Below are 16,518 nucleotides of genomic sequence, written 5' to 3'. Positions count from 1 at the left end.
TGGATGAACTGGAAAAGAATGTCTGGCATCCTGTGTGACAAAAGACTTGGCATAAGGGTTAAAGGAAAAGCCTACATGACAGCAGTGAGGCCAGCCATGTTGCATGGTGCAGAGACTTGGGCAAAAACACAGGCACAATGTAATAAATTAGATGTTGCAGAGATGAAGATGGTAAGATGGATGAGTGGTGTCACTAGAATGGACCGCATCAAAAATGAGAAAATCAGAGAAACAGTTAAAGTGACAGAAGTATCTAAGAAAGTACAGGAGAGAAGAATGCTATGGTACGGACACATTATGCGAAGGGATGAAAGCTATGTAGGGTGGAGAGGGATGGATATGACTGTGGATGGGACTAGAAATAGGGGAGACCAAGAAGGACAGATAATGAATGTATGAGATCTGAAGGAGAAGAAATTAAGGGAAGATGATGTGTGGGATAGGATAAAGTGGAAAAGACTTGCCAGAAACATCGACCCCGCTTGAAGCGGGATAAGATGATGATGAAGAAGAAGAAGAAGAAGAAGAGGAAGAAGAAGAAGACCTTTTTATCTACTCTTTTAATATGGATATACAGATGTCAGCTTTGATATGGACTAGCATTTGCATCTTCAGAAGTGATGTGAATGTTGAAACTCGCACCTTCGAGGGCTTCTACTTTCTTAATATGGATATACTGTTTCCTGTTAGCTGTAGTACTTCAATAATATTCATAATTCATGCTGTAATTAGTGAAGCATAAGAATCTTAAATGAACCACCACATGCTATAAGGGCCTCAGTCGAAGCAACACAGTTTTTTTAAGGAAAGAAGTCCTAATTTTTAATTATTTTAACGTTCTTTTATGTTTAGTTATTTTTCAAGCTAGGTTTAAAAGCTGTGGACTGAGGCCCTTGTAGCATACTGCAAGATTTTCACAAAATAAAAACAGAACATCTTTGCTTTTTGAAAAATCTGTTTACTAACAATCAACGATTATGAGTGCCATATTTATTTAAAGGTAACAAACACTTAATGTATCAGTACAAAATGTCATTTAACACATTCAAGCCCACAATCTGAGCGGGCTATTGAAATGGCTGGCCCAGCTATTCCAGTTGTTAGTGGCACAGCAGGAGCCTCCATGGCACAGATGGCAGCACGTTGGCCTCTCACCGCTGGATACCGTGGTTCAAAGCCCGGTCACTTCATGTGAGATTTGTGCTGGACAAAGCGGAGGTAGAGCAGGTTTTTCTCCGGGTACTCCGGTTTTCCCTGTCATCTTTCATTCCAGCAACACTCTCCACTATCATTTCATAGCATTCATCAGTCATTAATAAATCACTTTGGGAGTGGCGACCCCATCGTACTAACAGCCTATATATGGTTCATTCATTACATGCCTGACCCGGTCAATGAATGGAAAGCAGGGTGTAGGTTTTCATTTTCAGTGACACAGCAAACAACAACAAATTATTTTCACAATTAGTTCTAAACTAAACAGGATATGGAAACAAAATTTTGCACATACCTTAAAGAAGTCCTCTAGTATCTCTGGAGGGTGTGGTAGCTAATGTCACACTTTCCTGGGTGAATGGGAACACCGCACTTTCCACACAAATAGCTTGTTTCACTAATAATTTTATTTTTGAAGTACACTATGTACCTTTTTGCGGAGGACTGTACCTTATTTGATGGTGGAAACTACAAAAGAATGTGTTCTTTTTTCTTCCCTTCTAACCTAAATGGAGGCTCCTTGGCCAGTGACCTTTTTGGCGGCAAAACTGCAGGATGTGGATTTGGAGCTGATGAAGTGGAGGATACTCAGATGTCGAAGAGAGGTGACTGTACTTGTATGTCAGGTTTACTTTTTTTCCTGGAGCAAGTTCCTAACTACTGTCTGCATGAAATTCAGGAATGTTATTGTTTTTTGAGGATTTGGGTTCTGAAAGAGCCGTAATTCATTAAAAAGTGAGCAGTACAGTAAATTAAAGAGAACCTTTCTTGGCCACTTTACTGTTTTCCTCATGAAAGGATAGAGTGCTAAGTATTGGTCTGCAATATGAACACCATGCATGTCAGTCACAGACTCTAGTTCCAGTTTTTCTTTTTTTTTTTTCAGATTTGTTTGTTTCAGCCATTTTTGCTGAGTGGATGGTGGTTACCATAATAATAACCTTTTTTTCCCTCCAAGAAACAGGCAATACATCCTCATCTCTCCTGAAAGTAATTTTGCCCCGTTTGAGAATTGCCTGGTGTTCTTTTAGATCTTTCGGTACACCCCTATCTGACAGTATTGCTCCATATAGGGCAGTGTTCTGTTCCCGTAATTGATTTTGCGAGTGCAACGTTGTTGTAATAATTATCCATATATACTGTATACCCTTGACCAAGATTATTTAGAAGCAACTGAAGAACTGTGCTTTGTAAATTCGTACCACTTGCATTATATATCATATACCACTTGCACCCATGTTAGACTCACAAACCATCCTCACTAAAATCCCATATTTTATTATTTTACCGGGGTTGTATACGCGAATCTTAGGTGCCCTCTCCAGGCTAGCATTCCCTCATCCAGAGCAATTTTCTGTGTGGGAGTGTAAAGCTCTGTAAATCTGTCAAACAGTTTCTGTAAAATGGGTCTAATTTTATATAAACTGTCAGTGCTGTGCTTGTATTCACTGCTGTCGCTAAAGTGGAGAAATGACAGGGTACTTTCGAAACAATTTCGTGACATGGTTTTTGAGAAAAGAGGAGTGGAGAAAATAGGATCTTCTGTCCTGTACATTCTGAGTGATGGTTTACTAATTACACCGGTAGTGAGCATCAAACTCAGGAATTATCTCATTTCTGAAATCGTCACCGGATTCCAGGTTTGTGAAAGAGAGTGTTTAGAGAAGGGGCGTGGCGCAGCACTGATTACCTGACTGACATACAGATTTGTTTGCTTGCACAGGTATTCGAGAAATTCAGCTGTGAGAAATAGATTTGCAAATGACATCTTGTTAGAGTTTTCTGTTTCAATATTTAATAATAATGTTATTAGATCTACATCCCACTAACTATTTGTTTTTTCGGAGATGCCGAGGTGCCAGAATTTAGTCCCGCAGGAGTTCTTTTACATGCCAGTAAATCTATCGACACGAGGCTGACGTAATTGAGCACCTTCAAATACCATCGGACTGAGCCAGGATCGAACCTGCCAAGTTGGGGTCAGAAGGCCAGTGCCTCAACCGTTTGAGCTACTCAGCCTGGCGTTTCAATATTTAGACCGGGTTTAGCTGTACATGGGAGAGAAATAAAGGCGAATCTTCAGGTACTGTGCTTTCTGTCACATGTTCAGGAGAATCTCCTTTACTGTCATCACTGTCACTTTCACTTAGTTCAGGTATTAGTTCAGCACCTGAGTCTTCGTTGAATAGGATGTCGGCAATTTTGTCAACACTTATACTGTCCCTAAACGCCATGGTTACACTTCAGAACATGACTACACAAATGCTTGTGTAATCACAAACCAACTACGCAACTAGCTTGGCCAGCTCTAGCCTTCGTTCAGAAATGGAATTAAAAAATGCATTGGGAGGGAAAATCTCCAGGCCAAGCATGGGTTTCTGCTGAGTAGATGCAGGTAGAAGCATTCAAAAGGGTATTACCCCCATCTCTGTCGCACATATTTGGGACAAAAATAAACCACAGCTGCATAGGAATGGCTAAAATTCAAAGTTGTGCTTATCCGGACTAACTCTGATACAGTCCAGAGCACGGACATGCACTATAGGCAATAACTCGGATACGGGCGTGGATGTATTAAGTTGAACTTAGTAATCATTTTGATCATCACTGCTGATTTCAGAGGTGGGCCAGGCTAGAATTTCAGTACAGAACTCCAGAAACTCATGAGGAATGTATGGCATTAACTTTTTAATGTCATTTACTTTGGCAGATTTTATAAGGACTTTGTTCAAGGGGGTAAAGCTACTTCATCTGGAAGCTTAATTCCTTGAACTCGCGTTGTTTAAGGCAAAATGTGTAGGTTATCACAGAATCAATGAAAAGTCTTGCGACAATCTGGAATTTAAACCTGGAGTCTTAGGTAAGGTGCATGTATGTACTGATCATAAAATTAATTTTTGTCTTTATGAACAGTCTTGGGTTTAGTTTCTTCTGAGATACAGTTCCTTTTATAGTTGCATGGCTATCAATTTTTGAACTTGACAATATTTGCAGACTGAACTTCTTTTACTGTGAACTTGCGAGTTTTACTTGACTAGATGATAATGCTTTGTTAGTTCATGGATGCCATAAATTCTGCCGTGTTTTTTTCAGTGCTTTTTTGTTATGGCGAAATCCCTATCACATGGTAGACAAAGAATGTCCTCGGACAGGAAAAAATTGTTGAGTTTTTCAAAACGCTTTGTGTCGGTCAAAGCCAAAAGCATTCTAGATAGGGCATGATTTTCATTTTGCCCCCCACAGTTGTCTGAATACACATGGAGATCTGTGTATTGTGGGGGGATGCTATTCAAAAAGTCAAACAAGTGAGCGTACTCCATTCGGCCCTTTTTTTCGCTACACATTCATGATACAGATAAATAACTGCCTCGTTTTTTAAAATGTCTTGTATACAAAACATGCTGGTTGTCAGCTGCTGTAGGTGGAAGGTTCTTGAATGGGTATTTCAGGTAGTTGGACATTCTACATGTAATCAAAGCAGATAGCGAGGACATCTGGTTTGTCTTTGGTTACTACTTCCCTTTTCAAACGAGCATAAAACTTTGAGGCTTTTCTGTTATGAACTAAAAGCTCCACAGATGTCACTCTTTTACTGTCTCATTTAGGTGGGGGCTTTTAAACTTGACTTTCAGTTCTTCACAAATGCAACAACTATCACTCTGTGGTATTCCAAAATGCAAGTTAAAATTTAATGAAAAAATCTTGAAAAGAATGATCAGCTAACTTTGTTGTTCGGATTCTTTTAATTGTAAACAGTGCACAATTGTTTTTTGTTCAACCTTGCATCTAAGTAGCTACAAGTCTTTGATGCATAATGGGTTTGTTTTTTAGGTAAACTTTCAATATGCTTCCGCAAAAGCTGTTTTGTATTTGGCACGTGGGTTTTTTAACGTGTTTTCCAATACTTTTAAGGATTTCAGTCTCTTAACTTTTTTTACTGACACTGAATGGAGAGTTAAGATCCTACCATCACATGCTAACGAAAAGTGCTGCTATTTTCTCTGGCATCTTCTCCTTTTCTAGGACATTTTCGTTGTATCGCAAGAACATCAATAAAATGTTGCAGATGCAAATCTTGTAAATCTTTGGTGGACAAATCATAAAACTTCGCCAAAATATCAGCTTGTTCATCTTTGGTTGTGATTTCAAATTAGTTCTTTCTCTTGAAACTGAAAGAGAACATAAACATTAGTAACAGAGACTAAAAATGCAAACAAAAACACTTTGTGTACGTTGGGTTGGACACGGATAGGACCAAACTAGGCTATATTCTTTACATTATAAAATGTGTAGGTATCAAAAGTATTTAGGCCTATGTTTTTCATTAAAAGGGAATTTGATTTCAAGTTCCAAATTACAAATATTTATATGTAGGTTAGTTTTTAGTTTTTATAATAACTAAGTTAGTAGTTTTAAAAATGGGTTGCATTGTTATTACACTGATATATCTTACCTGCAGGCATTTCCAGTACTTTTCTTAGGTACAATAACATTTTCTTCCAAGTCGGCAAATTCTTCATTGTTAACCCTAGCTCTTTAAATTCCATTCCTCTTCCACAAGTCTTTGTTAATTTTATGCTTCTTGCCAACAGACTCTTCACTATTCTCTACTTAATCTTCCACTGATATTATTAAGTACAAAAAATTTTAATGTTTTATAAAACCACAGTGAAACAAACATTTAATTTTTTAAATAATACAATACACACAGTGCAGTCTTCCTAAGTAAGGGTAGGTTAGAAACAACAACACCAAACAAGTATGACAGCTGACCAAGTGCGCAAAATAGTCAGGCAGTGTTGCCACCAGTGTATGCTAGACAGGACCCAGTCACGGACTGAGAACCTTTTAGCGTACGTTAAAGAATTTCCTTAGGTAACATTAGGTAACCCGCACATGTGACTCAAACCTTTTTAGCATAGACAATTGAAACTATCCTATAACATGCAATTTTCTTGCTTAACTCAGTTTGCCATTTCTTGTGACTGTGCCAATTCAAATACTATTTATGGACATACTTACCTTGACAAGTTTTCCATCAGGTATGCTAAGCATTTTGATGCAATGGTTGTTAGTATCTGCTATATAGAGAGCACTGCCATCAACACGAACACACAGTCCTCCTGGTTCGCTAAACTGTAACAAAGGATTGCCCGGAAATCAAATCTTAATTTCAGATCATCAATGGATCTATTAAGAATACACAAAACAAATTAAAGAAAGTTGCTGTTGTACTAATTTTAAAAAGAGGAAACAAACTGCAAAAGCCTAGAGCCCCATTATTTTAATGTCTACATATGTTAATACATGGAACTGAGGGGAAAATATTATGGATTAATGACTGGAAATGTGGTCTGCAACAAGGAAGTCAGACGATGTAATTTCTTGACTATTTCTGCATTTACTTTGTATGTATAAAGAATGTGTGATCGATCGATTTGAGAGGACAACCACCTGCTAAACACCGTAAGTTTAAGCTTTCTTCACACCCATTCTACACTTTTTACTTATCACCCCACGTTTCTCACACAACCTCATTTTTCCATTACAGATTAGAGCTTCATTGACGGTTTCCGCTAGATCATTTACAGTTTACTATGCATCTCTCTTCTGCCTAACACAGCTTCTCAATTTTATATCGTGGCCCTTTCGACCCTTTATAATAAGGCAAGACACTCTCTTCAGAAAATGACAATCTTACACAAGAAATTGACACACAAAAAATTCTCATTCTCGCTCTTCAAGAAACTAGGATGACCGACAACGAAACTATGGACTATGGAAATTACCGCATTTTCAAGAGCAAAACATTACAGAGAGTCGCGAAAGGTACAACAATCTACGGAATGGCTTTTCTTGCCCGCAAATCCGTCATTAACTCTGTCAAAGAAGTCACACCTATTAATGATCGAATCATGAACATGCACATCCTGGGCCCCAACAAGAAATACACTGCCGGAAAAATTAATAGCAACTCTGTGAATTTTCTCCTCATATCAAACGATTTCATGTTTCAGTGTGACAGGTCATTACAAGTAATATAATCTATATATTTTCTGAAAACTTGTTTTATTGCCTCTCTAATGCAAGGTAACAAATTAATTTATTGCCCTTCACATAGCAGTCGTGTAGCATTTCTTAACTGAAGGGACAAAACCAGAATTTTACACTTCACTAATTACTTTCTTATCTCGGCTCTAGTATTTGGTGGGATAGCCTTTTGATCTCAAAACCTGACACCTCCTCGGCAAGGAATCTACTCGATTTTGGAGAGTTTCAATGGGTATTCAATGGGTATGTTAATCATGCTCAATATGGTTCAACTTCCTTGTATCTAGCATGTGATGACTTTATAATGATCACTATTTCTTGTATTGAATAGGTGGATCCCCATACCTAACAATTTTGAATCCAACTTCCTTATAAACTGTTTTATTTGATGCTATTCTCCATTAACTTGATATTGTTTATTTATATATGTTCTAATTGCTGTTCTTTCTGTCTTAAGTATTTTGTTTATTTCAGCTGTAATAGTATTTTTAAAAATGGTTTCACTAACATAAGTTATTTCAAGCTGTATGACTGTCTTAATTTTACTGCTATCGATAAGCATATTTTGTTGCATGTAGTCTTGGTAATATAATTCGCTTTGTTCGATTTATTTATTCTATTAGCCCAACTGGTGGCCTTGATCGTTAAGGCACTGAAGTCTAAACGGTCTGACACCATGGTTAGCTGGTTCAAGTCCTGTTGGTCGAAAAAACTTTCCACCATCAGAATGTTGGCCAGCAGGGTAGGGGAGGTGGTGGTATAGAATTTCTAAACACTAGACTGCGTGCCTAAAGCCTGGACTCAATTCCAAACCTCTCCGCATTTCTCGTATGGAGTGAGGGCACATGACGCTGTTGATGACGATTTGTGCGTCAGATGATTTCTTGTCCATCAATTTTGTTATTTTACTTACTAGTGATGTTACACCAGAACAGCAAGCTATGCCATGCATCACATCTAAGCCACCAGGTTTTGAGCTCGCCAGAAAAATCTGGTGTACTCTAAACCAAATCAGAACTAATTGTGGCAGATGTGTAGACTTCCTTTATAAATGGAAGAAAATTCCATCTCCCGAGTGTAGTTGTGGTGCTGAAAGACAAACTGTTCAGCATATTATCCAAGAATGCCCTCTAACAGCCTTCTCAGGAGATCCACCCGAGTTCCTGATGGCTACTCAAAACGGTGGTAATTATATTAGAGATACCAATCTGACATTCTGACTTAATGTGTTCAGACGTGTAAATAGTTTTAAAATACTTTTATTGTGATGTAATTGTAAACCATACGATAAATAATAATATAGTAAACATGATCTCAGTTTTTTCAAAGGATATTCTAAGACCTATTTTTTGTGCAATTCCTTCATAATTATCATAATTTTCCAACTCCTGTTTCCCCGAGTGTGGTGTGCAAGCAATCACCTTAAAAACGTATCTCTGTGATATCTTCCTGTCTGCATACATCTTCGTTCCAGGACATTTTCCCATCCGACACTGTGTCTATCCAGCATTTCCTTGGCCCTCCCCTTGGTCTCTTTCCTTGGTGAGTAAGGTCAAAGTATTGCCTGGCAGATCTCTTGCACTGCTATACCTTGTAGAGCTTTAATTTGGTGTCGAGTTTCCTGAATATTACTGGACAATAGAACACGGTTTGGAATTTCCAATTTTTATGTTCTTTGGCTTGACCTTTTACTATTGCATGTTATAAACTTCATATTAGAGCCCATATTGTCAAAGTATCAACTTGTGAAAATTTGAATTTATAATTCCACCTTTACAATACTGTAACTGTCTTTATTGAAAAGACTACATTAAATTATCTCATGAAACATGTTTCGTCCTCTTATGGGACATCTTCAGTCACAAATACAAAACATTAAAAATAAGGCGAGGACACGTTGAAATAAGTGAATAAAAAGTCTTTTGTCCTGTGATGAGGCGTGATGGTGTCTTGTCAATCTTTATTGTTAAAATGGTGCGGCGTGAACATGATATGAAGCATGAAATCCAATTAAAATCACAGATTAAATTGTTGTTCAAAACAACGAATTTTCAATTATAAAACAATGTGAGTGGCTGTGCGAATAAAATTATATGCATATTGTACATAAAACAGTGTGGTGGTAATGCCACATTAAAATAGTTATCTTGATTAAGAGGTGGAGTTATACTGATGACGCAAGTTGAACTTGATTATGTATTGACAACAGGGGCCTCCTTCCCCATCCTACGTCGACCACTCCACGTCAAATGTAGTTGTGGTGCTGAAAGACAAACTGTTCAGCATATTATCCAAGAATGGCCTCTAACAGCCTTCTCAGGAGATCCAGCCGAGTTCCTGATGGTTACTCAAAACGGTGTTAATTATATTAGAGATGCACAATGGATGAATGCCCTCTGCGTGTTTATGGTGGAGACCGGAAATACTTTGCTGATGTCTCAGTATCCCTAAAGCAGTGAATAAATAATTTAGATATCCATGTGTAACTGTTCCCTACTTAGTACCATGTATTCTTTGCAGGTTTTTCTTTTTTCATTTGTATAATATTGTATATACTTGTCCATTATGTAAATTCCATATGCTTAATAATAATAACAATAATAATAATAATAACAATAATAATAATCTCCTTTTTTTTTTTTTTTTTTTGCAAAGAGGGAGTATTAAAGCCGTTGTCCAGTGTTCTGGAAATTGTTCAGTAATCCAAATTTTTGTTAAAGCCATGTGTAAGGAAATCTGAATCGTGTTACTTGAATATTTCCACATCTCTACAAAAACCTGGACTTTTCTGCATACCTTATAATTTTTAAGTTCTTTGAATGCCTTTTCTAATTCTTGAAATGTTGAAGGGTCTATGTTATTACTAGAGCCCGAAAGTTAGGCATTTATTTTTGGTTAAAATAGACAGGCAAAAAGCCACTTGAAATACTGAAAATAGGCAGTACTGTAATTAAAATAGGCATTTCTTAGGAGTGAAAGCAAAGAGGAATCTCACTCATTATTAATGAAAATATGTATGTTAAATACTCATTCATTTCTTTATTATCAATTTATCACATAATTAGCGTACTTACTCTTACTTTCCTTGGTTACAAGCAACAACAGGTACTTTTTCAAAGTATCAACTGTCGTAGACAGACGCTTGTCAGAAAGAAGGTTTTTCATCATGGAAAAGGAACATTCTACTTCCACTGAAGTGATTGGCGCAAATTTTAAACAAGCTACTTCAGAAGGACACGTGTCAGTTAAAACACAATTTTCACCTTTCAGAACATCACGAATGTTCTTCATTTTTTCAATGTCCACATTAGCACTCAGAACATGTTTACACTTTTCACTAACACTGCTTCCTTTTTTCTCCTGGTGCTCGCAGCAGTTGATTTACTGCATTTTTGAAGATCGCCATAGATGATACCAGCGAATCATCTCTTTTCTCCAACTTCAAGATTGCTTCCGGTATCACACTATAATGTGCTGTTATAAAAGCCAGATCATTGCTGAGCTCTTCATGGTCCAACAACTTTTTTACCTCGCGAACTGAAGCAACTTCGTCTACTGATACGGCATGAAGTACCTCACGTATCTTGTCCAAATTGTTATTGTAATATACGATTGCTGAGATCCAGGTTCCCCTTCTGGTGAGAACTGGCTGTGGAGGTAAAGGGAGCTCTGGTGCCATGTCCTTGAAAACCCGGATTCGGGAGGGTGATTTTAGGAAGATTTTCTTGGTATTTGAAACTAAGTTATCCACGTGAGGATACAAACATCTTATCTCTTCAGCAATTCTGTGCAGTCCATGGGCTAGACATGTGAGGTGGAGCATTTTAGGAAAGAGAACTTTCAAGGCTGTAGCTGCTTTTTTCATGTAAGGTGCCGCATCTGTGACAAAAAGTAGGACATCATCATGCCGTATACCATCCGGCCAGAGTAACATTAATGAATTTGTGAACAACTGTGCCACTGTGGAACCATTTGCTCTCTCCATCTCTTCTGTCGTCAAAAGAAATACTGATGACAGGTCAGTTTGCTTTGCTTCCATAGTTCCAATGATGACGTTGGCCATGTAACGTCCCATTGCATCCGTAGTTTCATCAATGGAGATCCAGATCTTCTTTTCTGCAACTCTGCTTCGAATCCTCTGTAGGGTCTCTTCAAAGGAGATATTCAAATACGTTTTTTTTAATGTGGATTCTGACAAAACTTCTTCTTTAGTGTACTTCTGCAGAAACGTCCTGAGGGATTGATTTTCCAATTTCCAGAACGGAATTCCGGAGTCCAAGAAAGCGTTACATAGATCCTGGGAAAACTGAGATTGCTTGCTGATGTTGTAACTGCTGTTGATATTAAAATGATCTTAGGGCCAACAATATTTAACCCAGACTTATGTTTCGTTGCTGCGAAATGTAGAATTATAAAGTACTTTTTTTCCTGATTAATAGATTTTGCAAAAGAGTATAGCTCCATCAGTAGAAAGTGTATTCAAACCGAATTCGCGAACATAGGCATGTAATTTACCATGCAATGATGAAAATTTCGGCATGATAAATAAGTCAGCGTAAACACCCGAGTTGCCTTTAACAAGTTCAATAGCAGAATAACAACTTCTTTTATGTTTGACCTGTTAGACAGAAGTGATTTCCTCCCTTCCTCTGGATTATCTTATCATTTCAAAATCGGGAATACCACGTCATTACGCACTGTCACAGCAAAAGGGGTGTGAGGAAGGAGAAGAGACGTACTTCCCTCCTCCTCTCTTTTTCCTGGTATTCATTATGCTTGTGTATTCCTTTCACTAAGGAAGGTTCTGCTATTTACAGAGGTTAAATGAACGGGTTGAGAAAATAAGCTTTCAAATGCCTAAAAACAAATAAACGATTTACAGGGAACAATATTCTAAATAGATATTTGTGACAGCAATATGTAATTTAATTTTTGCAACTTTTTTTTGTCTTCGATGTGCAGAAATTCATTTTGTGCTTTTAAAAATATGTAAATCGCAGAAAAAAATTTCATAACGATCAAAAAAGGCACAAAAAAAAGGCTTTAAATCTTAAAATATGCAACGGAAGCCAAAATATGCAAAAAAGGCAAAATATTGTCTCTACACTTTCTAAATGCACGAAAACATATTTATCTCTATTTGATTCTTCAATATATCCAGTCAGATAAAAAAGGCATTTTGCCTAACTTCCGGGCTCTAGTTATTATATTTGGTTTTTATTGGGGTATTTGTATTCATTTGTAATAGTCCCTTACGTTCTTTACAATTCAAAAGTTTACAGGATGTTTTTACCATAATCTTAGCATTTTCACTATTACTATGTGCCATTTTTCCATCTTCAACTTTCAATATTAATGTAGCATGGTCATATTTCTGTAATTGTCTTCTAAAAAAATGTATAATAGTCTAGAATTGGTGTTATGATAATTTCTGTAGAGTTTATTATATCCTTATGACATTCTCTCTTCATTCTTCTAATATTTTGTGAGAATTTCTTCCTGATACTATTCAGATCAATAGAATTTTCTTCTAACCATGCCTGATGTCCTTCCTTATGCATTTTGTCACATTCTGTTGTCCATTGGGCATGTTTTTTACAAGGGTTCAATGGAGTTAAATTTTCAGCTTGTTCTTTTAAGAATTTGATAAATTTTTCAACATCATCTGTCAGTTTTATTGTCTGCATTGGGTCATAATTCCTCTTTATTAGTTTTTATGTTCTTCTTCTTTAGTGGTGAAAATTTAATTTTGACAATATAGTGATCAGAACCACTGTGATTAACATCCATAGTAACCTGCTCCAATTAAAGTTCATTACCTTCGATAGTCAATATGGAGAGGTCTTTTAGGAAAATAATAATGCATGGGGTAAAGGGAATTCTGAAAAGAGCAAAAAGAGGAACCAGCACAAAGTATTCTGAAGGGTGGAGAACCAAAATGGAGTGCTGAAAATCCAGAAAGGGCTGACTCATGTTAACCATGGTACTAAATGGCTGAAAAAATATACAGCTAGAAAAGAAGGGTGTATTACAGTATTTAATTTCCACAAAGCCATTAATATACATAAATTATTAGTGGCAAGCTCAATTGTTGTCTTTGCAGTATTAATGGATAAGTGATGGAGCTCAAAGTAGATTATGGGAGCAAATTAATTTTAGTTATCCACCACATACCTGTTCAGCGCCAGGCGTACATGAATCTCCAGCATGCCCAGAACCCATCACAGTTCGACACGTATTGTTTTGTACATCCACAGCTTTCACCTTGTGATTATATGAATCTGCTACATATAATGTGGCCTCCTTGGAGCTCCAAGCTACACCAAGAGGATGCTGCAGCTTAGCATCATACTGTTTGCCATCTGCATCACCAAAGCAAAATAAGTTCTGTTGAAAAGAAGAGCACATCTGACTTCAAAAAATATATCAAGTATATTATACAAACTGCCTCTTCTCTATGCTAAACAGGCAAAACTCCTGACATCTTTCAAAATGCTATAAACAGTTATAACCAAGGCAAGCATGCAAAGTCTCCAGTACATCATTTAACAGGTTCTAGAACACTGGTAAAGGAAGAGGTGACCATTTTCATTATCAGACAAAATATGAAAACCACTAGGCAAATGAAAAGGATATAATGACATTTGTGGAAGTCTGGTATAAAGATTTATTGAAAAAACACATAGATAATAAAAGCAAGGTGTACTTCCTGACACAATCACTGAGCAGAATTTTGTACAAAAGAATCAGTGTCAAACTTTGTATACCTCATCCATTGCCATGGTCTTTTGTAACAAAATATTTCTTGTCCTACTCTTTAATACATATTTGTCCAAAACACACTTTGTACTAAACTTGCAAAGTTAAGGAAGTGATAAGCACCATTTAGAGAAATGTGTAGCAAATGTTATCATTTAAACTTAAACAGAGCACAACTGTCACCTGAATATGGGAAGAAGGCTTCTCTAAACCACTGTCTTCACTCTCCCTTTCCCATTTTCCTTGATTTTGTAACTGTGACAATAATATTATCAGCTTTAAATATATTTTTCAAAACTGCTGAGCCCAAGCTTCCTGCAACACAATAAATAATTTTGGCCCATGCTGATCGTAGGCATTACAGTACATGAGCGAGATTGTACTATACTGTGAATGTGTCTTTTACTAACAAAAAATAGTGTCTGTTTACACCGTATTTTTTGCTCAAATCCACTCTGGTCTGTGTTGGAAATTGAGGAGGGGCTATAATTAAAAACTGCTCTTTGGCTGTCTTCACAAATTCCTCCATTGCTTTGTCAGTTTCTGGATCATCATATACATGGGATCATGAAACAAATTTAGTAATCCTGCTTTTAATTCTGTGTTTTTTCCTTGAATCCATCAATCCACGTATGAGATGTGCACAAATCACCCTTTACAGGCAGAAGTTCTTGCCAAATTTCCAAAGCCCACGGTTGTAAGTCTTCATCACTAACATTTCTTTTTGCTTTTCTAGCCTCTTATATACAATATTTATTATTTTCTTCCAATTTGATTTTCCAACTGCTTTAGACGTTGTAACCCGTTGGTCAGTGCAACCTATCCCGATGCCTCAATCTAAGTTGCTGCGCCACGATAGGCGACCGATTAATGCAACCAACGGGTTAAACATTCTTTGCCCAATACCTCCATTCTCTAACTCGACGCTTGGCAGCCTAGTTTGACGAAATGGAGTCGGTCAGCGGATACCTCAGGGTTTAATTATGGCTAGTAGGACCTGTAATCCTACTGTAGAATTCGCTTAACGTAGATCCATGAGAAATCCGACCCACGGATGTCACCCATCGTTATTTACGACATTATAATAATCACCGCCAACTACCTTATTAGAGTTTTGACCTCGAGAAACTTGCCATGGTAAAATGAATACTTAATTATACGATTCCTTACTTCACTATACATTAACTTACAATCTAGACCTTAATTAAAGAACTCATGACACCAGCAATTGTAGAAAAACAACCAAATATTTATTAATAAAATACTAAATTACTAATTTCCATATTATGTAACGCAGTATTCAAATTGACTGATAATATGTATGAAAATATGTATGAGTCAGCGCTGGCTCGTATGATAAATAAAAAATAATATTCAGTATTTAAATTAATGAAATGATCAGTTCCTTTGTGAAGTTGAAATTCAAAAATTACACATTTACAACAGATCACTGGACCTTATCCGAGTTCCACTTCGCATTTTAAATATAAGTAAAACATCGACACAATAAACTCGTTCCGAAAGTTCACTTTCTTTAGTCTTATTTAAGCACTCTCACCTGGATACAATATCCAGCCGCAATGAATCTCTAATACACTGATAAGTGAAGTGTAAATAAATTGGAATTCGTTTAAGTAGCTCTAATGGAATTTTAGGAAATCGAAAATAAATCTGAATATTTTAAATTAAATTTTAATAAAATCCGAAGTCATGATTTTGTTGCACTGCTCTCGTTGTGCGTTGAAACTACATATGAACTAAGGCATTCCTTCCTAGTGCCTGTTAAATTCGGCTCCTACTCTTGCCTTTCCCTAGTTGAAGTTCGTAAATAAAAAATGTACGTTCAAACGGAGAATATTAACTGATCTAGCTATCTATCTAACTTCAGCATAATCTTCGGCTGTCCCACACATGCCCTTGTCGGTTCTATGTCCCATTAAATAGTTATATTTCAATAACATTCAACCACAATGCAAGCTACACTACTCTCTTGCAAATAACATGGAAGCGCTTAACTGCGAGGTTTGGCAAACATCATCTTATATATATATCGGTGTCGTAATGCTTTTGGTTATCTACAGCTATTCAAAGTCGAAGTATTCTAATATTCATTATAAAACATCTGCACTGAAATGCAATTACGTCACGAGCATACATCTATAGTAATACATGCAGTTCGTACCTTGGCTTAAGTAGCTCTTGCGGTGTGGGCACTCTTACGCAAATAAAACATATACTTCACTAGTAGTGTGGCACAACTTAACTTGCAGGTACACGATGGTCCTGCATCGCGTAACAAACATCTCAAATCACTATCTATAACTCGTAACTTTCCTCAATTATCATATTCATATTCTCATTATAACATCAATCTAATATCAGCACCGTAGCCTCCATAATAATATATCGCGTTCCAAACTTGACGACTACGTAAAACTACCACACTGTTTCTTAATAAAATTCACAAGTCGCAGATCCTCATAACCTATCGAC

The 16,518-nt window shown here is 36.9% G+C and overlaps 1 protein-coding gene across 1 annotated transcript in view; it reads right to left on the bottom strand.

The window, feature by feature from the left end:
• The window catches only part of LOC136878912 (NHL repeat-containing protein 2), a 109,372-nt gene that overhangs the window by 32,336 nt on the left and 60,518 nt on the right, over positions 1–16,518 (bottom strand). The window contains exons 8-9 of the mRNA XM_067152516.2: positions 13,441–13,653; positions 6,238–6,351 (exon numbers count right to left, since the gene is read on the bottom strand). Coding sequence (XP_067008617.2) covers positions 6,238–6,351; positions 13,441–13,653 — 327 coding nt within the window. The remainder of the gene's footprint in view (positions 1–6,237; positions 6,352–13,440; positions 13,654–16,518) is intronic.

The sequence above is a fragment of the Anabrus simplex genome, chromosome 8 (assembly GCF_040414725.1).
Source record: "Anabrus simplex isolate iqAnaSimp1 chromosome 8, ASM4041472v1, whole genome shotgun sequence".
Taxonomy (NCBI): Eukaryota; Metazoa; Arthropoda; class Insecta; order Orthoptera; family Tettigoniidae; genus Anabrus; species Anabrus simplex.
This window is presented reverse-complemented; position numbering and strand designations above follow the sequence as displayed.